Raw genomic sequence first — 26202 nt, 5'->3', positions numbered from 1 at the left:
CACCTATGGGGAATTCTGAAGAGACAAGTTGAGCATCACTCTCCATCCAGCATCCAGTCTCTAAAAGAGGTCATTCTTGAAGAGTGGAAAAAGATAAATGTTGCAAAATGTCACCAACTTGTTCATCCCATGCCTAGAAGACTTGGTGCTGTCATTAAAAATCATGGAAGCCATACAAAGTACTAGATGTAGTAGTTTTTGTTGTGGGGTGTACTCATTTTTGCATCAGCCTAATTTGAGTAAAACTAAGTTAGTGTAATCTACGTTAGATTATTAACATTACTTTCATGTTATAAGTTAAACAGATGTTATATAAAACTTAGTCTTGTCAACATTTTTAGGGCCCGAGCACCGATGGTGTGAGGACCATATTGAAATTGCTCAGCCAATTATTCTTCTTCTCCAAAATGAATCGCATTTTTGAAGGCCGAAACATACTCGAAAACTCATGAAACTTTGCAGATGCGTCAGAAGTGGTAAAAATTTACGTCTGATATAAATTTCAGAATTAAGTGTGGCAAAATGGCTCGATAGCGCCACCTAAAAAATTTCAACGAAGTGCCCCTGACACTACGTTTCATGTACAGGTATGAAATTTGGTACAAACATCTAACAGCCCCATACCTACAAAAAGTCTCTTGGAGTGAAATCTGAAAACCAACAGGAAGTCAGATATTTTGAATTTTCTTTGCAAAATTTGTGCAGTTTTTGCCATTTCCAGACGTTGTACTTTAACGAACTTCTCCTAGAGCTTTAATCAGATCAACATCATATTTGGTCAGTCTAATCTAAAGGCCTTTGAGACGCTAAATTGCGAAGATCTAGAGTTTTCGCTGAAAGGTGTGTCCGTGGCGACCTGGCAAAGTTCGATGTTTCGCCATGAAACAGGAAGTTGTTGTAACTCGGGCATACAATGTCTGATCTGCCCCAAACTTCACATGTTTTATTAGAGTCCTGACCTGAAGACATCTATATGACAATATTCAGTCACAGTCATAGCGCCACCTGCAGTCAACAGGAAATGACATGTTTTACACTGTGATTAACTCCTCATAGAGATTTAACCAGATACACATCAAATGTGATCAGTTTAATCTTAAGACCTTAGCAATGATAAATATCAAAGATCTTCAGTTTTCGCTGAAGGGCGTGTCCGTGGCGGACTGACAAAGTCTGATGTTTCGCCATGAACGATGAAGCTGTTGTAGCTGAGGTATACTATGTCTGATCTGCTCCAAACTTCACATGTGTGATAAGAGTCCTGGCCTAAAGACATCTATATGACAATATTCAGTTAGCCATAGCGCCACCTGCTGGCAACAGGAAATGGCATGCTTTACACTGTAATTTACTACCAGATTCACATTTCATTATGCCACGAAGTACCAAAGATGCTAGAAACACGTTAAATCATGCAACACTTGGCTGAGGGCTAATTTATGCGATTAACGGCACTAAAGAAACAGGAAGTTGTTGTAACTCAGGCATACAATGTACAATCTGCTCCAAACTTCACATGTTCGATAAAAGTCCTGGCCTGAAGACATCAACACAGCAATATTCAGTAAGTGTGGCATTTCAAAATGACTTTGGCATAATTCTCCTGTATTCACTCGCTTACATGCATGTCGCCCACTGATCACTGTTCCTAAGGCCAACAGGTGGCGGTGAACCCGGGTGCGAGGGCCCTTTCATCGCTGCTTGCAGCTTTAATGGAAATTGTTTTTGTTCATTGAGATGTTGTTTAAAATGTTACTTTTCAAACGGGGTGTACTCATTTACGCTGAGCACTGTATGACTACATCACATACCTAATTAAATGCACCAATTGGTTAGAATAAAGTGCTAATTAGATTATCAAATAGTAAGGCTGACCTTATATAAACCTCAATAAACTGGTCTGGTTTGGTCATAAGCGTTGGAGGACGTCATGCCAATATCAAAAGAACTGAGCCCCCCACCAACCCCCCTAGAAGGAATGTCGTAGAGGCTTATGAGCCTGAGAAGGGATTTAAAGCCATTTCCAAGACATTTTAAGTCCGCTATTGTAGGCAATCTACAAATAATGGTTTCAGACCACTGGCAATCTGTCCAGGCTGGTCTGTCACACCATTCATCCCAAGAGCAGAACTCAAGATGTTTCAGGATGACTGAAAAGAACTCCAGGGTGTCATCAAGGGATCTGCAGGCAGCTCCAGGAACAGACAGTGTGAATGTGCAACTGTTGTGGAAGAGGAATACATCATTTTAAAGACCGCTGGAATTATTGGAACCTTTTTATGGAAAGTGTTACACTATAATTGGAATCAGTATTATTAATCATAATGAATCATACTGATAATGAGTTTTACAGTGTTTTAAATTAACTGGTGTTGCTTGCCTGTATCATTGGTTTTAAAGGTGCCCTAGATTCAAAAATTGAATTTACCTCGGCATAGTTGAATAACAAGAGTTCAGTACATGGAAATGACATGCAGTGAGTCTGAAACTCCATTGTTTCCTCCTTCTTATATAAATCTCATTTGTTTAAACGACCTCCGAGGAACAGGGGAATCTCAACATAACACCGACTGTTACATAACAGTCGGGGTGTACGCCCCCAATATTTGCATATGCCAGCCCATGTTCAATGCATTATACAAGGGCAGGACGTCTGGATGTGCACAGCTGAATCATCAGACTAGGTAAGCAAGCAAGGACAACAGCGAAAAATGGCAGATTTTTTGAACACTTGCAGTCTGTATAATGCATAAACACAACTTCATTCTTTATAAATCTCTCCAATAGTGTGTAATGTTAGCTTTAGCCACGGAGCATACTATCAAACTCATTCAGAATCAAATGTAAGCATCCAAATAAATACTATACTTACGCGATTAGACATGTTGCATGACGAACACTTTGTAAAGATCCATTTCAAGGGTTATATTAGCTGTGTGAACTTTGTTTATGGTGTTTAAGGCAAGCGCAGGCTCTTGGGGCATGGATCACGAGATTTAAAGGGGCCGCGTACCCTGAATCGGCACATTTATAATGATAGGCAGTTACAAAAAATTAATAAAAAAAATAAAAAATTGAGCTGAAACTTCACATACACATTCAGGGGACACTTAAGACTTATACTACATCTTTTGAAAACATGTTCTTCAGCACCTTTAATTCAAAAAAATATAATGGAAAATGAATTTAGTCAGGATTTAGTAATGTGTGATTAGTAATACCAGGGAACTGTAATTTTAGAGACTTTTCTCATGTGACCTGAGCAGTTGCAGTGAACCTATACTTCAAAGTCAACAACAGAGTGCTTTATTTGAAAGAAATGACAAGAAGAAATGCTGCATAGATTATGATGTGTTAAACTCAAAGTGTGGTTCAGATACAGTGACTTGTAAGAAGGAATGAAGACCAGAAGGAATGAAGGAATGATTCCAGATGGATTCCTGAACTCGGGCTGAACACATGGCTTTGATTTATGCCAAGAAATTGTTTAGGTGTCATGCAAAGTTCTGTTTTGATTTAGGATTTTTTTCCCTAGAAATTACTCAATTTGATTACCTATAGTTTGGACAAGATAATAATGGGTTTAAAATATTTTGGAATGTAGAGGCCTCACTGAAATTAATTTTTTTGTGTATTTATTTATTTTATTTTATTTTTTGCTGATTTCATTCTAATAATATGAGTTGGCATGTTATATATCCAAAACAGTTATATTTTGATTGTTTTCAAGCCTTTTGGTGATATTTGATCTAGATATTTATGTATTGGGTCAGTCAGAGCATCCATTATTTCATCTAAAGTATTTGATTTAAAAATATAAATTTTACAGGAAATATTTGGTTAAAAATGATCAATATATGATCAAAATGTAAACTGATTGATTTTGATTGTTAAAAACAATTACCAGTATATCAACACATAGGGCCATATTTTAACAATCTAAGTGCAAGGTCTAAAGCGCACGGCACAAGTGTGCTTAGGGCGTGACCGAATCTACTTTTGCTAGGACAGGAAAAATGGTCAGTGCTCCCGGCACATGGTCTAAAAGGGTTGTCCGTATTCTCTTAATGAGTAATGGATGTGTTTTGGGCGTAATGTGGAATAAACCAATCTCATCTCCCATTACTTTTAAAGGGGTGGTTCAGTGGTTTTTTTCTAGGCTTGATTGTGTTTTGGGGGCACAGTTTAACTTTTTTTTTTTTTTTTGAAAGCGCTGTATTTTTCATATATTTTACGTTTATTCTACACCTCTGTTTCCACTCTCATATGAATGGGTCGTTTGACTTCCTGCTTTTATTAAGCCACTCCCTCCGAAATATGCAGTGTGCTCAGATTGGTTGGCAGGTTGGTAGCTGGCCCAGTATATCATGATTTGCTGAAGTGTCCGGAAATGCCACGCCCCTTACCATTCGTAGTTACGCGCTAAGCTGGAAATGTAAACAATGGCGTCTGTATTGCTGTATCAAATTGAGCCGAATCAGACCCAGATGAAGAGGGTAAAGCAGAACCTCTGCAATCGCAGCTTTTAAAGGACGTTTATTTCATTTAGTATTTGTGTCAAAGTGTTTAGATATACTGTCACTGCTGTTTGTTAGCTTTCAATATACAGTTTTATCCTGATTAAAGCTTTACTGTAGCCAAATACATGACTGAGTAGTCACATTTTTGTAAAGGTATCCTTTAATTTTTAGCATGGGCAACTGTTTGTCTATGAACATAGACGTTTGTTGGTGTTTGTTGCACTAGAACTTAGCTAATGTTAACTGTCTAGCAAAAACGAGTTGCTCTTTGTATATGTCCTTGAAAAATAGCAACAGAACTATAACATTACGATTAAAAGACATGTACAAAACAATAAAATGTACTTACAGTTTGAAGCTAATAAACAGCAGCTTCAATAAACTGCCATAAATTTAAAAGACAATATCTCCGTTTGCATTAAACGTTCAGCGCTGTAACTTTGCAGATACTGTTTATGCTCAATCAGCAACATTACACACTAACTAAAGTTAAAAAAGTGAAATCGCATTGAACCACCCCTTTAAAAGCCAGTTGCACTCGCACCATGGTGGATTCGCTATTTACATGGCGGAATTTGCAAGCGGAAAAACTGAACGCTTCTCTTGCGAGGAAACGGATGCATCTACAGGAAAAGCCGAATTCCACCAAAGCATTTTTATCTTTATGCACACAATAATAATCTTTTACATTGTAATCCTTTTATTTTTAATATTTGCCATGTATGTGTGCTGCTATGTGTTCCTGTGTGTGTAATAAACAGAGTGTATGCACGTTGTGTACCCACCTATAGGCGCATATTACTTACGCGCTCTTTAAATAACAAAACAAATACTGCGCCTTTGACTTTAGACCAGGTTTTGTTGGTCAGTGGCGTTTTCAGTTGTCTCAAAATAGCAACACGCCAACAATGTGTCTGAACACACCTTGTTTTCAGACCAGCACGCCCATGGAAACACAAATGGGCGCAAATGCATTTGCTATTTAAACAACGTGGCACAGGGCATGACAATGATAACTGTGTCAGGCTGAAACTAGCAAAAACACTTGCGCCGTGCCTGGCGCCGCATTGCACCGGGTGTATGATAGGGCCTATAGTAATATACAGTTACTTCAGGGAATGATTCAGAGTATTAAAACAATCAAACGTTCAATCAAAGCAGTTCTTCAAAGCATGTATTTGAATAACTTAGACTTCCCTTATTTTCTTCTGACAATCATTGAAATCACATTTGTTTGTGACTTGTTTTGCAGGAGGAAGATATCCTAGACCTCCTGGAGCAGTGTGAACTGGATGATGAGAAACTGATGGGAAAAACCTCTAAACAAAAAGGACCTAAGGTATGTAGTCACAAGTGTATGTAGATAAACTCACTTTTTCAATGTAAAGAAACTTAAAGCAATTACATTTGCCAACATATACATATATTATATAGATCATGATTATGTGTGACAAATTAAATGCAAAATGGCATGATAGTACAATACTATCAATTATGAAAAGAAGTGTGAAGTATGGTAAAGAAGGTACTTAGTTTATTGCAAAATATAAGTAGTTTGATAACATTGGGAGACTAATTCGATTACGTCATTTGCAGTGATTCATGGGAATCGGTGGTCGCTGCTGATCTCCTTTACCACAGTTCTTATTACTCTCATGGTTCTCTGATTGGTGAAATCACACTGACTTTTACAAGTATACCGCCCAACATTGGCAATAACTACACCAACACGGGAACTGAAAATGTAGTGTTTTGATTGAGTTTATATCATTTTTCATGTCCAGTTTTCTCTTAATCTGAATGCAGTTGAGCACTGTCTGTCACTGGACAGATCACAGTCTTAAGCAACCAATTCATAACTTCACAAAACAAGTAGTTACTGCTTTTGAATTTGTATAATCTAATCTCAGAATTTAATCTCAGAGCTCATGATGGATCTGTCTTGAAAGTTTTCTTTACAGTTTTATTCTACGTATCCCTGGAGAAAATGTATGGGATTATTACTTTTGTAACCTGATTATCAAAAATGTCACAATGCAAAATATAATTCCTTTGTTGTTGTTTTAGTTTGGGGTGATATATGACCTGAGAACGCTCTCGACAGTTTTCATGAGATTCCCTCATAGAGATGTTACAGACAGTTACAAACACCGTTTGGCATGAAATGATATTAATTGGTTCACTTTTGACTTAGCAGAATGTAGGTTTCATTTCTGCTGTATCTGCTCTGATGGATTGGAACACTCTAACAGTCCCATTACAAGGCCATCTGGAATAATCTGACAAGACAGAAATTAAGCAATTTAAATAGTCGCAAGCAGTTCCTCTTAAAAATGACAAGGAGAACAGGATCTTTCTGAATTCTTTCAAAACTCTGTTGGAGATTACATTCAAAGTGTTAATTTAGACAGACCTTTGAGCCAAATTGGAGTTGAAAAGGTGAAATTAGTGCATTCAGGAGTCTAATAGTCAGTGTATCCCAAGTGTTGGACAGATATTCAATTCGTTGTTCAATACTTCTTGAAGGACATAATAGATTAGTTCCCCTGACATACAATGTATGTGTTTCACACCAAATGAACATGTTTCTGCTGTGGCATTAATCAAGACTTCAAGAAAATCAAGACAGGGTTTGCCAGGCATGCATCACTGCCGCCCTTCCATTCTTCCATTAGTGGCAAGCATTAATTGGACTCTGGCTGAAAGCTGCAGAACTGACATTTTTCTAGGATCTTCTCTCATCATCTCTCCCTGCGGATGTGTTTGTGTGATTGTTTGCCTGTAGGTCCTGTCATCCATGCCTGAGAGCAGCCCGACACCCAGAGGGCACAGAGATCCTGAAGACTCTTCGGCCAGCTGCAGCGACAGCAGCTCCGGTTCCGACGCCGATGGAGAAGATGAAAGTAGCAGCATCACGCAGGAGAAACTCAATCGCCCCGAACGCTCCAGTGAGTTCCTTTCCTTGGGCCTGTGAAAGAAAGCGCTCTGGGAACCTCTATTAGCTCCTTTCCACAGATATGGTGCTGGTTCTCATTTTCTCAAAATGGTTCCAGTGCAATCGAAATGGTTCCATAGGTCAGGATAACGTGAAGTTTAAAATTCACTCATGACGCGAAGTTCTCAGCAGACAACTGCTCTGATGTAAATGCAAAACAAAACTAGATTGCTGTCATTATAATCAAGAAATCTGTTTACACAGAAAACAGTCAATGCAGAGATGTGCCACACGTTTAGACAGACACCTCATTACTAAGCTTTAGCCATTTTAATTTTTGTGTGCGTGTGCGTGTGCGTGTGTGCTTGTGTATGTGTGTGTGGAAACTACGTATTTATTTTTCAGGATTCTTTGATGAATAGAAAGTTCAAAAGAACAGCAATTATTTGAAATGCAACTTTTTTGCAACAATGAAAAAGTCTGTGCTGTCACTTTTGATCAGTTCAATGCATCCCTGCTGAATAAAAGAATTAATTTAAAATATCTTACTGACCTTATTTGTTATGGCTTTTGACTTTAGCGGCAAAAACAGCAAAACAATGAAATTGTATTGATACATTTATAAGAATTAATTAATTACAAAATGAATGTACAAATCTTTTAGTTTTTATAACATATTTAACATCGCCCCCCCCCCAAAATGTAATTCTCTATGTTTTGCCATCACAAGCTGCTTTTGATGCAGCTGTTGGAAGTTAATTAAATTGATTGCAATCAATTTAAAGATGATTGCAAATAAAATTGTTTCATTTTAGCATCATTTGAACATGCTTCACAGTTGCATCAACCGTTTCCAGTGTAGAAAAAATTTAATGATTTTGTAATGGGAGTTATCTAGTTTTGTTTTCCATCAGTCTTGCCAAACTCTGTTGTTGTTTTGAGAACTTTTCTTGATCTCAAAAATGGACGTCTGACGTTATCTGTTCTTAGTTTGAGACCAGCAGGTTTTAGGGGTCTGCTCAGTGGAAAAGCTATTTATCACCTGTGGGCTGGGACTATTAGGGTAGACTTGGAGGTTCTGGGACGTTCTGCTGCTGAACCGCTTTTATAGGTGCTATCTGTCCCTCGATGGTTTCCAGATGACTGCAAGAGCTGCTTATGGCTTAAACTTTTAAGCAGCCTTTTGTCTAGCCAGACACATTAAATCTTCAGTGCCGTTTGCAGAGCCTGAGCTAAATTACAGATGTAAATCTACTATAATGCATTTGTTTACCTAATTAATACTTGAAACAGAGAAAATCCATCTTTTTTAATTAGGGTCACAGCATTCGCTGGCCCAGTGCAGTGGCTCTTAATTTGACTGGCTGACTGCGGCAGGTGATGTCGTGAGAGGTCCCCTGGCTCTCATGCGATGCAGCTTTAATGAGCTTTTCTGATGTTTCAGTCCGCTGGTTTAAAGGGAGACTGGCCACTCAGCTTGGGGAAAGCACAGGTTGGGGAGAAGTTCAGAGAAGCACTTCTGGCTTACCTTGAAAACTGTGCAAACAACCCCCGAAAAATGTTTGTGTTTTAAAGTGGAGCTTTTTTAGAAGCAGAGTTTTCCTTGGAGTCCAGCAGCTCAAACATTCTAAGTATAGCATTTTGATATCTGTCTGTCTGTCTGTCTATCTATCTATCTATCTATCTATCTATCTATCTATCTATCTATCTATCTATCTATCTATCTATCTATCTATCTATCTATCTATCTATCTATCTATCTATCTATCTATCTATCTATCTATCTATCTATCTATCTATCTATCTATCTATCTATCTATCTATCTATCTATCTATCTATCTATCTATCTATCTATCTGTCGTATTTTAGAAGCTGCTCTCACTATTACTCAATGTGATGTTTTATTGACATGGTTCAGACATTTTTTTCAGTAGTATAGATCAAAAAAGGGCTGGTAGTTTTTTTTTTTTTTTTTCCCAATAAATTTTAAGTTTTAAAAGTTGCAAACCTTCAGCAAATGTATGTCCACTTTAGGAGGTAAAGTTATTGCCATTGCTCATTTTTTAAGAGGTTTGCCATTTTTACAACCCTGTTACAAAGATTTGGAGAAATGTCTGAAAACAATCTGAAACAAAGAAATTGTGATTTCATCATTTTCTTGCTATAAACAATAGACAAAAAAATATAATTAAATTAAAGTATTTAAGAAAAATATAAATACAATCTAGTAAAAAAAAAAAAATGCCAGAGTGTATTGCAATTAATAAAATTAAATTTAAATTAAACTTAAATTTTACACAATACATACTGTGTGTGTGTGTGTGTGTGTGTATATATATATATATATATATATGGAAACATGATATAGTTTCCACCATCTACTGTGCAGGTTATGGTTGTACACAAAATATGGGACACAGATAAATATAATGATTCTGATAATTTTAAAATAAGTTAATAATTAATACGTTTTCCACAATTATTTTAACATGTCAGAATGATTTTGTTTGATTATTAGATACAGGCAAAAAGGTTATAGACAGAATTCAGACAGTGTCCAACAGGGATAGGACAAGCCGGAATGATGAATTTTATGTCAGATAATAGTTTACAATAGTTCAATAATGGAAAACCAGTTTGTGCCCTATTTTGGAAAGTGCCATAGATTGTGCAGTTTATTGATTGTCCATGCCTGACACAGTTGAAGCTATGACTTTTCCATTAGCCAATAAAAGAGGGGCAAAGAAGCAAGCAGGTTTATTTGGTGTGCGAGGGGTCACTGGTGATTGGGTTGCTGCCGGAGGGGGCATTAGACCATTCTGGGGTGACATTGTTCGCCCCCTTTGCCCCACACTACCCTGAGGCCATCTGCGATTTTCCGAGCTAAGCTGCTATAATACCGCATTTGGCAACTTCTTCCCTCAAGACTCACGGATGAAGCGGCCATGCCGCTGGCCAGCTCACAAACTGGAGGTCATTCAAAATCGTAGATTTGCTGTTTGTGTGTTTCAATTCGCTGTCCGCCTTGAGTTGGAAACCTGACAGCCACTCAGGCCTGCGGTGATTAATTAAAGCTTTTTTTGTTGGTTATTGGATTTCAAATGCTTGACTTAATTTCCGTGGTGATCCAAGAGGGTGTGTGAATGTATGTGTCTTAAAATGAAGTCAAATGCTTTGGTTCTTTGTTTTAGGTCGTGTTCATTGGAAACCTGCCCCTAAACCAATACGAGGTGCTTCCTCCTCCCCCAATTTTTCTGGGCTCATCCGCCGCTCCATGTCCTGTCCACGCTCCATATCCTCTCTGACTGCGCAGTCACCTACCAACGAGACCAGACAGCCAAAAACAGCCACTCACATGGCTAATGCATCGACCGCAGCCGCTCAAACGGCAGCCACCATGATGCAGATGACCCCGGGTCGACCCCACACAGCATCTCGATCCCAGTCGCTCAGTCGCAACAGTTCTACAAACAGAGTTCCACACAGCAGCAGTCTAGGTGCCATTCATCCCAATACGGCAAGTATTCTCCTTATATCATACATTTGGAGTATTTCGAATTCTATTTATACAGTATGTGTGCTGCAATTCCATATGCATGGGATACCCAGTCAAAATATTACATTGATCTGAATTTGCAGTATAAAACTAGAGAAGACTATGTGGAATTAAAACAATGATAAAGCAATGACCTGACCTGACCTGACCTGACATTTCCATTTTTGATAAATGAACCGAATGTTCCAGAGTTAATTTACATCCCAAAAAATCAGGAAAAAAAAAAAAAAAAAAAAAAAAATATATATATATATATATATATATATATATATATATATATATATATATATATATATATATAGCATAAAGAAAATCAACTCTGATTTTAGATTTTTGCGTTGTGACATTATATTATATTCATGGCAGTTAAGCACATTTCCCCCTAAATTCTTAATTTTTCAAAGTGAAAAATAAATCATCAATATTCTATAATATGTATAATTAGAGCATCTTTTATATGATGATATGTTGATGTTAAATCAGCACATCTTAAAGACACAGACAAAACTGTATTAATTTTAATGCCTGATCTGATATGTAACGATTCATGTACAGTCAGATGTTCTTTGTTTATGTGTCAGTAAATCAAATTAGCGACTAAATGGTCAACTTCACATTGTTTAAATGGTGAATAAATTATATAAAGAAAGCGATCAAAGAACGCTCCCTTTGCAGTCACTGGAGCTGTCAATCAAACATCGCGAGTTTATCAGTTCTGGATACGTGCCAAAACTTTAGTTTTATTCAATGAATCTCTTTTAAGTTATGTCGTGTTTGCACTGTTAGTTACGATGAAAGCATTCGTTAGTGCACAGAAATCGAGTTGCAATGATGAGATCACTGCTTTCATGCGCTCAACAACGTGTCTGTGATCAGCTGTTCATCACTGCAACCTTTCATGCCACGATCAAAATATAATGATATAGATCTAAATGTAATGCAGCACCTTTCACGATTAGTCAACCTTGAGAGCTCTAATAGTGAAAATGTGCTAAAAGAGAGAGAAATACTTGTCTATTTAAAATGGAAAGATGTTAGCCAATCACAGCAGTACACTTAAGTCTCACAGCAGACACACCAATTAAAACGGAGCATTGAAATAAGAGGGCTAAAATCAGGGTAGCAAAAATGCCTTTTATTTCAAATTATGACAATTGTTGATGTATAAAGCATACTAACATTATAAGTGCACCCCAGGAAACATTATAAAACAACACAGTTCATGATTTTGAACACCACTAAAGACTCTACTGTGGACTGTGTATGCAGTATACAGTAAGCATTACGCTAGTATTTCATTCTGAACATAGACATACATATCTACACAGACACATCTATCTTTTTCTTTACCCTAGATGTCCTCTAGAGAGTCTGAACAGATGTTCACAAAGATGGCTGATTTAGAGAAGATCTGGCAACACATCACCTGTAAAAATGAAAAATATCATTTTTATTTTCCCATCGCTGTCCTGAATCATTCCAATCCATCAAACAATAGAGATTCAACACACACACACACACACATACACACACATATACAATCAGTCAAGCTGTGTTTTCATACTGTGATAGTTTCTTCTCATTCTCACACTCTTATAACCACTCTCGTTCTCTGGGCATACCTTGGAGAGGAAAATTTGTCATATTGTGGAAAAATTGTGGAGTATGAAGCTAAATTGGGGCTTTATTTACGGGCACATTCATCTCGTGAATACCAGCACTCCCCCTTGTTCAAACTCTCATTAAGGAATATTAATCAGGAAAAACAGCACACACACTTATGCACTGTTTAATAAGACTTTAGATTGCATTTAGCGAGATGGACTACTAAAGCTACATGCTCTTTTCAGAGTAATTGTATATAGGATGCATGATCATCAAGTTAATAAGGCTTAATTTTCAAATAATGGAACCTGTTTAATTAGGATTTGCACTCTTTCCTCAAAACTCTTCTAATATAAGGATTTTGTGCTTGGTTTGTAGAACTCTGATAAGTCTCCATAGACAATATTAAGTTTTTGGAAAGTTTTTGCTCAGTATATAAAGCAATATGGTAAATCTTATTGAAACATGCCCTGGGTCATACAGTACCTGCCAAAAGTTTGGACAAATATATATATTACATATAGAATCAATTAGATGATATCACATGAAGTACATTTTAGTTATATTTTATTAACTTTTTTCAGTGTCCAAATCTTTTTGTAATTTCCATTATTCTTTGTGATGATCTCATTTGATTAGTGTTTTAGTATGTTGCAGTAAAAAAAAAAAGAAAATATATATATATATATATATATATATATATATATATATATATATATATATATATATATATATATTTTTTTTTTTTTTTTAAGTACAACGATTTTATTAAAATCAGCATAAAATCAAAACAAAAAAATTACTATCATAATATATAAATATTTAATTAAAAAAAGATAAAAAAATATTTGCATACATTAAATAAATTTGTCTTCTTTCATTGCTGAAATGTTAAAACAAACTTGTTAATTAGCATGAAATATTTTGTCTTTTGATTTTATGATGAAACATGGCCCAACACGTTCTTCTAAATTTCTGTGATTCACCCTCATAGTGCCTCAGTCTCTGATATGCCTAACCCTAACTATATTTTGTAATTTTAAAACTTTTGTTCAGTTTGTGAAGCCGAGATCACTGTGTTTTCCTTCTCACAACGAGCAGTCAGGCGCCATATGAACACACTGCTGCGATGGCCGAAACAAACCTGATGACTGCAGAGAAAAGAGTCACACTTAATAATTCATCTTTATTGTGTTGCTTCTTTGCATGTGCAGGCGCAGGGAGAGACCCCACTGAGTAAAGAGCAGGAGGCCGAGCTGATGCAGCAGACGCTGGCTGCGCTCGGGGAGATGAGGATTCGTTACCCCGGGAAGAGCGAGGAGGAGGCCGAGGCCGTGCTGGATGAGGTGAGCTACGCAGCTGAGAGAAAGCGCTCTGTCAGGGCAGGCGGACCGTCTGCTCTGTTCCCCTCATTCCCTGAACTCATTTGAGGACGTCCCAGCCATTCGCAGCATCTCTCGCTGTATGTAGAGTCATTAGACATCCACCTGTATGCTTAATGAGATCCATTAGCTGTCTGTGCAGAAACACAGCTGGCCAACAGCACCTGTTTAAGACACTTTCCAGCATTCATTTACACATCACTTTCACGGCGATTGATCTGGCGTACATTTGCACATCAACAATCATGGAAACACAGCATTTAACAGGAGAAACACAATTGAACTGATGCCACTCTATTACCAGAGCTGTGAAATTGTAATTGGTGCTTTCCATGAATACGGTACACTTTAGTAAATATTTTATTTTTAACAATTAGGTGTGTTAGGTAAACTCTTATCGAACATAAAATTAACCTTGCGTGAAAATTAGTTAATTTTACACTGATTGCCTAAAACCACCCCAACCCCTGTGAAGGTAAAAGAGTAGCAAAACCCTGCTTGTAGATTTGAATTTGAGAACTTGTACAGTAAATATTCACACTTGTTAGTTGAAATTTACAGTCACAGCTCTGATGTGAAAAGCTGAATGTTTTCATTTGCACATAGACAATAATCAAGACACCTATGGTTTGAATTCAGAGTTGCAGACAGATAGATTAAAATGTGTAAAATGACATTTACATGAACAAAAAGACTGGCACAAATGTGTTCCAGCACGACTCTTCAGTTAAAGTGTGAGATAAGATGTACGTAGCTAAACTACCCATTTCTTGATAACTGTTTTATGCTTGAAATGTTAAACGACCGACAAAAATAATCAGGGATGCATAATAATCTTTAGTCTGACTTTGACGTTTTGAACAGTAGTTATAATTTACGTGATTCATGTAGAAACAATAACGAAGCTGTTTTCATTATATATTAGGCATATGATTAATAATAAAAGTACATATTGTGAATTAATTTAATAAACTTTGTTATCTAGCTTTCCTGGTATCCTTCATTAAAATAACTTCTCTAAGAAATTGATTAATGATGAAAACATATAAATATCAATTGACCCTATGTTTACTTTCTACATTTCATATAAAAATGAATCAGTCAAAGCTCAGCTTTATGAGGGGAAGAGAGAGATAAGGAGTCGAAAAAAGAAAGAGAAAGTGATGGAGATCACATGGAGAGATTTTAAAGCTATTATTCACCCTTTCTTTTGGCCTTCAAACGTCTTAAAATGCACATATGTAAATCAGAGAAATCTAAATTTTAAGAAGTTAATATTGTGGTTTTTTTAGACACAACACTTCACTTCTGAATGAATCAGCTGTTTGAACGGATTAAATTGATTAGACATTTACCGCCACCTACTGGCAGTTTTAGTTTCTTATTTAGAGTATAATTTCATTTAAAAATACCATATTTCCATATTAATAAAAAATAAATAAAGAGATAGTTCACCCATAAAAATCCAAATTTATTCATCCTCATTGTCCAAAAGATTGTGTAATTAATTCTATGTTTGGAACAAATAAACTATTTATTTTCTGAGAATCTACTTTTTGTAATGTTTATTTGATGCTTTACACAATAATGACTTTAAATTATCTTTTTGATGTGTGGTTAATTTATGATATGTGTATATATATATATATATATATGTTTTATTTATTTATTTAAAAGATTTAAATGACCACAGTTATTAAAATTGTGAAAACCAGGAAATTTCGTCATTGGGACACTTTTTAAAGGCTAGCGGGAAGAAAAATAAATAATTTAATTCTGTAAGTTCAACCATTCAACTTTTCCTCTGTTAATTATTGAAAAAAATAATGTGAACAAACAAATAGTTATCTTGAATATACAGGAAATACTATAAATGACAAACCAACAATTGGTCAAATGCTAGTTAACCCCTTCTTAGGTCTTAAACAAAATTCGTAGGGGTGTGACGAGATCTCGTGCCACGAGATATTGCCATGCCTGAGTGTGCAATTAGCATTACGCATTACGCCTTCACTGTCATTTTGCCATTTATAGAAATAAAAAAAACATTTAATTCATTTGGATAAAGGTCAATTCAATCCCATCCAGCTCATCCAACACGTTGTACGTAGTGCAGCAGGAATCAGAGTTCAATGATCACGTGATGAGAATAAGTGACGAGATGACTGACAAGACCATGGCGGAGGATTCATTGCACAACAGAGTTTAAACCTCTGATAAATGTCTTATCTTGTAGAAAGTATGCTCAGCACTGCCGCTCCCTATTCAGAGTATGTGTGATCGCGAAATCAAAATCGAAAACGCAAATGTACATTCAGACGCAATTTCAATACCCCGCATTTTGAAAGTGGCTCCCTGATGCATGCACATGTCCGAATATGAAAGCTATCTTAGGCTGGGCTGTGTAGTTGTAACCATCTCTTCTGTATCATGCATGCTTGAAGAAAAAATTGATATCTGTTTGCACTTTGAATATTGATTATATACTTTGATTATAGTTGCAGACAAAGAGAAAACTGTTATTCATTTTTATTTATACTGTTTTTATTTCTATGATCAATTTGTAGAAAGGAGTTCAGTTAGGAGGTCAAAAGTTGTAGGAGCTCATAAATCATGTACAGAAAGGTCTGAAGAGACTCATGAAATCATACAGAAGAGAAGTCAGTCAGTTGAGTTTGTGACAAAACCTTTTACAGTGCTTGTATATTGTTGTCTTTTACTGCATATGATAATGTACTCAGAAAGTAGAACTGAAATGACATTCTTTACAAGATGATTAGTTAAAACATTTCAAATTCACCTGCAGACTATTTTTCTAGTCATGTATTTCATCACTGAGGATTTCTTAAAAATACTGTGTAAAAATCTCGTCTCGTTCTTGTGAGTCTCGTGTCTCGTCTCGTGAGCTGTCTGGTCACACCCCTAGTATTTAGAAAATATTTGGTAACAAGGACTGCAAATCTCAAACCTCATATAAAATTACTACAGTATTACATGTAAATGTTTGTAATTAATATTTCTCAAAGTTTTTGGTCTAATTCACAGTCTAAATGTGTTATTAATGATTTAGCAAGGAAGATAAATGATAAAATTATGACCATTATTATGCCATCATCTCACACTCAAAACATGGACATAATTCATCTACTCATTTTAGTGGAAAGTACGAGAATGTATTCACTCGAAGCAGCGATCACTGGTGCATGCTGTGCCACCGGGACCTAGTGAGGAGAGTGTGTATATTTTATTGATAATGTAAATGATGTAAATATATTCAAACATTCAGATCAATGTTCCAACATGTTAAAAATTCATTCGTGGGGAGAAAACTCAAGTGAATGGACTGTTCCTATTCAAGGTCCTTGTGTTTGGAACATAAAAGAAAGAGATGCCTGCAGCAAAGACAGACAGACAGACAGACAAATAGATAGTTTTGTGTGTGTATATATATATACAGTAGTGGTCAGAATTATTGGCACCTTTGGTAAATATGATCAAAGATGACTGTAAAAATAAATCTGCATTGTTTATGCTTTTGATCTTTAATTCATAAAATGAGCAAAAATCTAACCTTTCATTGAAGGAAAATAATTGAAAGTGTGGGGAAAGTCACATTATGAAAAAAAATGTTTTTCTCCAAAACATGTTGGCCACAATTATTGGCACCCCTAGAATTTTTTATGAGTAAAATATCTCTGAAGTATATTCCCATTCATATTTACATTTTTTTTTTTAGCACACCAGGGTGACTAGGAGCATGAAATTGTCCAGCCACGACTTCCTCTTCCACAGGAGTATAAACATGAGGAAACACAAAGGCCAAATTCCCTTAATCATTCATCACAATGAATTTAAAACCAAAGAATATAGTTCTGATGTGCAGCAAAAGATTGTTGAGCTGTAAGAAAATAGAAAGTGGCTGTAAGAAAAAAGCTAAAGCATTGAAAATCCCCATTTTCACTATCAGGGCAATAATTAAGAAGTTCCAATTAACTAAACATGTTACAAATCTGCCTGGAATCGGACATGTGTCTAAATCGTCCTAATGCACGGTAAGGAGGACAGTTCTCTCATCCAGAAACAATCTCCAGTATATTCAGTTGTCAGACAAGACTGAAACTTCAAACGGGACCGGCTTTTATGGTCAGATGCAACATGAAAAAAAAAAAGAGATGAAAAAAAGAGCTTTTTGGCAGCAAACGCACCAGATGGGTTTGGTGCACACATGGATAAATAGTACCCCATGCCCATGGTTAAATATACTGCTGGATCTTTAATGTTGTGGGCCTATTTTTTCAGCTGGAGGTCCTGGACATCTTGTTCAGATACATGGTATCATGGATTCTACTAAATATCAACAGATAAAAAACAAAATCTGACCGCTTCTGCTAGAAATCCAATAATGGGTCATGGTTTGATCTTCCATCAGGACAATGATCCAAAACAAACATTAAAACCAACACAAAAATGTGTCACTGAGCACAAAATGAAGCTTCTGACATGACCATCCCAGTCCCCTGACCTGAACCCTAAAGAGAATGAGTGGAGTGAACTGAAGAGAAGAAGCACCAACATGGAGCTGAGAATCTGAAGGTTCTGGAGAGATTCTGCATGAAGGAATGGCCTCTGATCTCTTGTCAGGTGTTCTCCAAACTCATCAGGCATTATAGAAAGTCAGAGCTGTTTTCTTGGCAAAAGGAGGTTGCAAAAACTATTGAATAAAAGGGTGCCAATAATTGTGGCCAACGTGTTTTGGATATAAACATTTATTTCATAATTTGACCCCCCCCCCCCCCCCCCCCCACTTTCAATTCTTTTTCTTCAATGAAAGGTTAGATTTTAGCTAATGTTATGAATTAAAGATCAAAGGATAAACAATGCAGATTTATTTTTACAGTCATCTTTGATCATATTTACCAAGGGTGCCAATAATTCTGACCACCACTGTGTGTATATATATATATATATATATATATATATATATATATATATATATACTCAAAAAAAATATTCAGACAATAACACAGAGACAATAATTGTGCCTATTGCAATAATGACATTTTTTTTTTTCATTTGCTACTTTAGATTCTGAACAACTGGAAATACCATAAACCAAAAGTTGCATCTTACTGGCTGGTGAAGTTAGACGCCACCAAACAAAGGAAGGTGAGTGGACTAAAAATGCATGAAGTTTTGCAAAATAAATAAATATATATATATATATATATATATATATATATATATATATATATAATAAACACTACATTTTTTGATAAGTTGGAGTCTTTGGTGACCAAAGTGTATGGTGTGGGGGGGGGAATGGAGGTCTTAAAAAATGCCATTTGGATCTATCTTAACAGAACACATGATGCAACAAAATGAAACAGTTCAAAGCCACTCAATTTCAGCACTATTACAGTAGTGAACGACAGGTGGTTACAGCAGGTTACAGGTGTTTTGATTTGGCACAGTAGGGTGAACGTTGTTGGATGGGCATGACAGACTGATATAATGAGGGATTGTCTCGTTCCACAAGCTGATTATCAGCCGAAGTTTGAGGGATCAATCAGAATAGAGTTAACATGTCTCATACAGGGCCATTAAATCAGACATGTTGAAAGTCACTTCACAGATGTCAACGAGCAGAATAGAGTGAGGGAGCTGGAGGGAGAAGAGGAAGATTGGCGGAAACTCGCTGAGACTTATGCCATTACTCTTCTTCTGGATTTCACTGTTCACAGTACCCTCCAGTATCATTGGGAAGTCTGATTCATTTGAGCAAACTGGTTCATTAGGACATTTCATATCAATGAATGATGCACTGATTAATTTGAATATTGTGCCCAGAAGTTCCTGCATTTTTGTAGCAAAATACATATTTACAGTATTTAAACTGTTATTATCATTAGTAGAATTCATCATTTCTTCTTGCTGTATGCTAATGTGAATTTATGTGTGCAGTCTTTAATAGCTTCAGTGTAGTTTGTTACTTTTTGTAAGGAACTTTTAGTGTAGTTACAGCAATGAATTTTACAATGCTTAGCTTAACATTTTTTGAACACTATTTCTTGTAGATTTTAAAATGAGTTGCTAAACTTCAATTTCAAAGTAGTTTCCCCAAAATGTTACATTGTGTAAGTATTTGGCTTTGTGTGTGTGTGTGTGTGTGTGTGTGTGTGTGTGTGTGTGTGTGTGTGTGCACTTTTTTGTGACATATCAGGACACGCATTTGTATAATGACATGGGTATGACATAGGTATTACAAGTAGATGGTGACTTATGAGGACATTACGCCATGTCCCCATTTTTCAAAAGGCTTATAAATCATACAGAATGATTTTTTTTGAGAAGGTAAAAATGTGCACAGTTTTCTGTGATGGGTAGGGGTAGTGTAGGGCGATAGAAAATACGGTTTGTACAGTATAAAAACCATTACGGCTATGGAATGTCCCCACAATTCACAAAAACAAACCTGTGTGTGTGTGTGTGTGTGTGTGTGTGTGTGTGTGTGTGTGTGTGTGTGTGTGTGTGTGTGTGTGTGTGAAAGAGAGAGAGAGAGAGAGAGAGAGAGAGAGCTCTGGTATATTTAGTGACTATTATTTATCTGATTGTTTCACAAAGGTTTTGGATATTGTTCGTACCAACATCCGCTCAGTGCTGCAGCGGATTTGGAGTGAACTGGATGTGGAGAGTCTACGCCTTTATCGCCTTTTCAACCGGGTTTTTAACCGTCTGCTCTGGAGTCACGGTCAGGGGCTCTGGAACTGTCTCTCCAGCTCTGGGTAAGATAATTATATTCTGCATTTAAAGTCAACATAAAATTAGAATTGAGCCTATTTACTAGGGATGTAATGCTACTCAGAAGTCACGGTTCAGTACATACCTCAGTTTTGGGGTCACGATTCGATACGAGTTCGGTACATTTACATGTCTGGCCCCCAGATTCCTGATTGCTTAAAATAAAATATTAAGAAATTGTTGATTCCCTTTCAAAGGAACTTATGCAGTGTCGAAACGCTGTGGGAACGTCTCTGCGTGATTGTGGCGTGAAGCCCGTATGGAATCAGTCCAATGGCAAGACGGAACTTCATAGGCGGGTGATGTCATTGACGAGGAAACTATAAAGCATACCCGGACCAAACAATGTTAGCTTGAGTGCCATCTAAACACTTGTTTTGGGTTGGTGCATAGATTGTCTCTTCTTCTGCAATTTTTCTTGTTGTGGCGGTTAGCAAACAGTGTTGCATTGCCACGTGCACCCCTTCTGGATTGGAGTGTGGATCACCTGTGACTGACTGTATTCGTCATCTGACTGTATGCACCAAACAGTGATGTCTGTATCGTGACAGTTCCGGGCCGTTACACTCCTACTATTTACATTTACTTTATTAATACACATTTCTGGTCTTACTGTAATTTGCACATAAATTTGCACATCATTTAAAAAAACTGGTATGTCTTCTTAAAATTTCATCATGTTGTGTAAAAGCAATATCGTACTCTTAGTCAGAATTTCAGTACGACTATGATTTACTGCACTATTACTTGTGTGATATTGCTTAATTATTATTTGTCATTTCTCTTGTAAATATCACATTATGGAGGATAAGTTGATTAGGAAGAGTGTTTAATGTTGAAAAGGCATTGAGACAGAACATAACCCTGGCCATGAGAAAAATGGTCTCTGTTTCGTCTTTACTGACTCAATCGTAAGTCTAGATATAGACTTTTACTTCCTAAGAGAGCCACACATAGAAGCATACACGCTTGCTGTTATAATACACATAGACTCTTACATGCTGTGATTTTATCAGCTCTGAGAGCAAACAGCAGGGACTCCTCCTTATTGACCGCCGTTCTCCCTCTAGTCATTGCGAGCACTTCTCGGGGGCTTTGTGTGGCCCAATCACTCTTGTAATTGCCACAGAGTGAAGGATGTTATATAGCCAGGTTTAGACCATTTGGAGTTGATGAGAGCGAACACAGCTCTAGGGGATTAGAGGCAGTGCCAGCAACCCATGCTGCTTCTGTTTAATCAGGGACTGACGTGTGAAGGTGGCCCATGAGCCGTTAGTACGGGAAGGAGATATCAGTGGGAGAGCACTGCATAGACTCCCTGCCTGTAATGTACAATTCAGATCCCTAGAAGTTACATTTCATCATCTCTACAATGAAACCTCATTTCCTCCGCCAAGACTTTAAAGAGACATTTTATCGTTTCTTTCTCTAACTAGAGCCAAAGGAACGAGAATCAAACCCTTTAACCTTCCTGACAGATTGTTCCAGTGGTGTCTTTTACAATAAAAGCTGGCCCGTATTACCCGTATGATGGTATACAACAGCAAAATCTTATTTTCCAGTAAAATTATGTAAACATCCTCTAAACAAAATCAGATGGTTAGACTTATTTTCACAGAATAGCCTACATCTAGAATTAACTATTTTCTAGTTAATTCTTACTATCTATTGTATTGTTTTTGCCATTGAAGTTGACGTGAGATGGGTTGCACACTGGAAGATGAAGTTGTTATTAAGGGGTTTAAGTGGAGTATATGTTGTTTACAGTTGTGATACAACACTGTTACTTGATGCATTAATATAAAATTGCACTGTTTTGCAGTCACGGTGTGCATATATTTATTTAAAGGGCTAGTTCACCCAAAAATGTATTTTTTGTCATTATTTACTCACCCTCATGTCGTTCCAAACCCATAAGACTTCTGTTCATCTTCAGAACACAAATGAAGATTCATATGGATTAGTTTTATGTCTTTATGGACTTTTTGAAGTAACAAAATGTTAGTTGGGTGGCTGTCAGCTGAGGAATAGAAATTGCTCAGATTTCATTAAAAATATCTTCATTTGTGTTCAGAAGATGAACGAAAGTCTTATGGGTTTGGACATGTACGACATGAAGGTGAGTAAATGACAGAATTTTCATTTTTGGGTGAACTAACCCTGTAGCTTTCCTGTAGCTCAGTGGTTAGAGCATGGCACTAGCAATGCCAAGGTCATGGGTTCGATCCCAGGGATTGCACATACTCAGATATAAATGTATAGTATAATGCAATGTAAGTCGCTTTGGATAAAAGCGTCTGCCAAATGCATAAATGTAATGTAAATGTAATTTAATCATGTAAAAAGTGACTCATCTGTTCAGTTTGAATGAAGTTGAAAATCTCAGTTTTACTATGTTAATTTTACTGTTTTAATCTTAATGAGACTTGTGAGACTTATCATTCAGTTGTTAGGAATAATCTTATATTTTGGTTTGTGTACATGAATTTCATTAACTACAATAATCAAATGAAAAGTATCTAAAAATATTTAATTGCCTGGATTATTATTATAAAACAGTGATATTACTGTGATATAAAAATATGCATACCATGACATATAATGTTGGTACTACCCTCATCATGGCTGTAGTATTTATGTGCACATCTTCCTTCAGCAGGTCATCGTGGGAGAGCGTTTTCAGTAAGAGCAGTGAGGTGGTGACCGCACAGGAGCTGAGGTGCTGCCAGCGTGTCGTACAGTTGTGTAGAGACTGTCTGCTTGTAGTCTACAAGTTTGTGGCCGACTCCCGCGGTTCTCTCAGCGGACTTAGCCCAGACTGGGATGACACAAGGTATAGTTACCCTCTTCAAGAATCCATGACGATGCTAAAAGAATGTATTGACACTCACATCACCATTAGTACGGTTAACACTGAACTGCATTTTTAAATATTGAAAAACACCAAAACACAACAGATGGCACTGGCTATAATAAAATTGCATATTAAATGCAAATACACAAGTTAACTTACTATTGCGGCCGCTGCCATTTTTGGTGCTTTTATATGACGGCACAACAGGCAAGAGGGTGAACTCAGAACAAAAATTCTGGGGTGAATTTACAAAACTTTTGCATGCAGTATTTCAGTACAAACACTCATATTTACAATCATTGATGTAAAGTCAATACAAGTCTTTTCAGAGCAAAATACACCCCCTTTCTACATATAAATGTTGCCCATTATACAGAAGATTACAATTGATTCACAGAACTCAGTCTGGTATAAATAATGTGCTATACACACAATTTCTGACTATTTATGAGAAAGTGTTCCACATTTTTGTGCTGACACACTTACCTTACCACTTTTGTGCATGAAACATGCATTCAAACTAAACACTCCAGCGCAGCAGCACAAGCGCATCCGAAAGACTCTGTTCGTTCACTCAGTTCATTATGAAGAAGGTAAATAAGCTCCATATTTACTGAAACCCATGCACAATTTGGTTCTTATCACTTTATATTTGACAATTTCAATTCATGTCAAACTGATTCTACAATTGCAATTAATTGAATCAGGTTTGTTATGAGGTTTTAAACTGCAAAGTTGGTACAAAAACAGCAACTGTGGTATTTATACATAAAGAGGTGTTTATACAGACATAAGAGTACATAGAGTCAGCATGAATGCATTTACTCAAGAATTACAAATCATAGGACACAATAAATCACAGTAAATCTGAAAGTGTGGTTACATTTATCGTTGCTAACTATTAACTAATTTTCTTAGCCCATTGACATTTGTTTTCTTGCTTTAAGCATAAATGTCCCACAATTTGATTTTATGCTTAAAACAACAACAAGTATATATAGGGTATATATAGAGTACATATATATTAGGGCTGTCGATTTAATGCGTTAATTAGATTAATTGATTACTGTGAAAAATATTGCATTGAAATTATTAATGCATTTAACAAACTTGCCCCGCCCCAGACCTACGTAGGTCATCTGATATTTCATACAGTCCATTGGTGATGAATTTGAAGCAGGGCAACACATGAGTGCTGTTTTTCTGTCCAGAATAACACAAGTTCAAAGCGATACTAATTTTATACAACAGTTCAATAAATAAGAAGTTAATATTGTGTTAATTTAGACACAGTATTGTCTGCTTTGCTCAGTTTTGCCAACAAAAATATAAAGACAAAGCAGAACTGTCTCAGAGCAACACACAACGGCATTTCATTTCCGAATCCGCTTTTGGAACAAATCGGGTTAACCAATGATTTAATGAACAATTCATAAAGAGAACCATTTACTTACCATTACCACTTCTGACTCAACCAATCAATCAATCAATCAATCAATCAATCAATCAATCAATCAATCAATCAATCAATCAATCAATCACCACCTACTGCCACTGTGTGTATATATGTATATATATATATATATATATATATATATATATATATATATATATATATATATGTATGTATGAAAATTGAAATTCAGTCATTATTTACTCAACCTCATGGTCCAAAAGTTGACAGTGACAATGGACCTTTGTAATTAAATTCCGCTCACCTTTAATCACAAAACTGATTCTTGCAGAGCATTTTAACTTGTTCTTAAGAGAATATTGCATATTATTAGAGCAGATCAGCTCCATTAAAATCACCTACCATCTTGATGTGCTTAGGCAGGCATTGTGTGTGAATTTTACCTGAGCTTAAGCACTTAAGTGTAGTTTATGAATCATTCAGAATTATCCTGATTCTGTCCTTCGGGCCTGGCCAATTGACTACCCGGAAATTTGTCCTTGTTTGCTCGATGGCTCTCATCCTGTGATTCCACCTCCTTGGGCTTTATCTTTTGGTTTTGGATCACGCTCTTTCCCCTCCAGTATGTCTGATCTTCGGCCACCAACCTTTGTCCACCTGCTTGCTGCTTTTTTGTTGTATTTCCATGAGGGCGTAGCCTCAGAGAAACCAGCCAGTCATTTTCGATTTCCTCTCAACTCTGCATCCTAGCCAATATCCGCTCTCTTCTCACACTCGTGTTCTCTCAGGACATGCCTCATTGACGGCTCATTGCTGGAACGGCCCTTGGGGATCCGTTATTTTTCAATCAGCCGGCATCTGCTTTGCCTCGTTAGGAAAATGATGCCTGGGTAACAGTCTCATCCTTGCTTCTTACTCCATCGCTGCCTCCTCCTTCCTTGTTCAGATCCATCAGGTGACTGTCCTCTCTCCGAAAGAAGCAGTAGAGGTCACTCTAACCACCTGTTATATGTGCAGCCCCTCCAGTTCGCACTGCCCGCTCCAAGCGGGCCCGTCCCCAGGCCTCTGAGATCAAGGGAGTGAGGTTTACATGCACAGCTCTTACCGGCCTACGTCCGTTACACTCACCCCCCTAAA

At 36.8% G+C, this 26202-nt stretch overlaps 1 protein-coding gene across 1 annotated transcript in view; it reads left to right on the top strand.

Annotated features, from left to right (window-relative positions):
• ttll7 (tubulin tyrosine ligase-like family, member 7) overlaps nucleotides 1-26202 on the top strand; it is a 112447-nt gene that overhangs the window by 81871 nt on the left and 4374 nt on the right. Inside the window, exons 14-20 of the mRNA XM_067388538.1 lie at nucleotides 5773-5859; nucleotides 7306-7468; nucleotides 10648-10973; nucleotides 13832-13963; nucleotides 19085-19165; nucleotides 20621-20781; nucleotides 23457-23630. Of these exons, the coding sequence (XP_067244639.1) occupies nucleotides 5773-5859; nucleotides 7306-7468; nucleotides 10648-10973; nucleotides 13832-13963; nucleotides 19085-19165; nucleotides 20621-20781; nucleotides 23457-23630 (1124 nt within the window). The remainder of the gene's footprint in view (nucleotides 1-5772; nucleotides 5860-7305; nucleotides 7469-10647; nucleotides 10974-13831; nucleotides 13964-19084; nucleotides 19166-20620; nucleotides 20782-23456; nucleotides 23631-26202) is intronic.

Source organism: Chanodichthys erythropterus, chromosome 6 (assembly GCF_024489055.1).
Source record: "Chanodichthys erythropterus isolate Z2021 chromosome 6, ASM2448905v1, whole genome shotgun sequence".
In the NCBI taxonomy this organism is placed as follows: domain Eukaryota; kingdom Metazoa; phylum Chordata; class Actinopteri; order Cypriniformes; family Xenocyprididae; genus Chanodichthys; species Chanodichthys erythropterus.
This window is presented reverse-complemented; position numbering and strand designations above follow the sequence as displayed.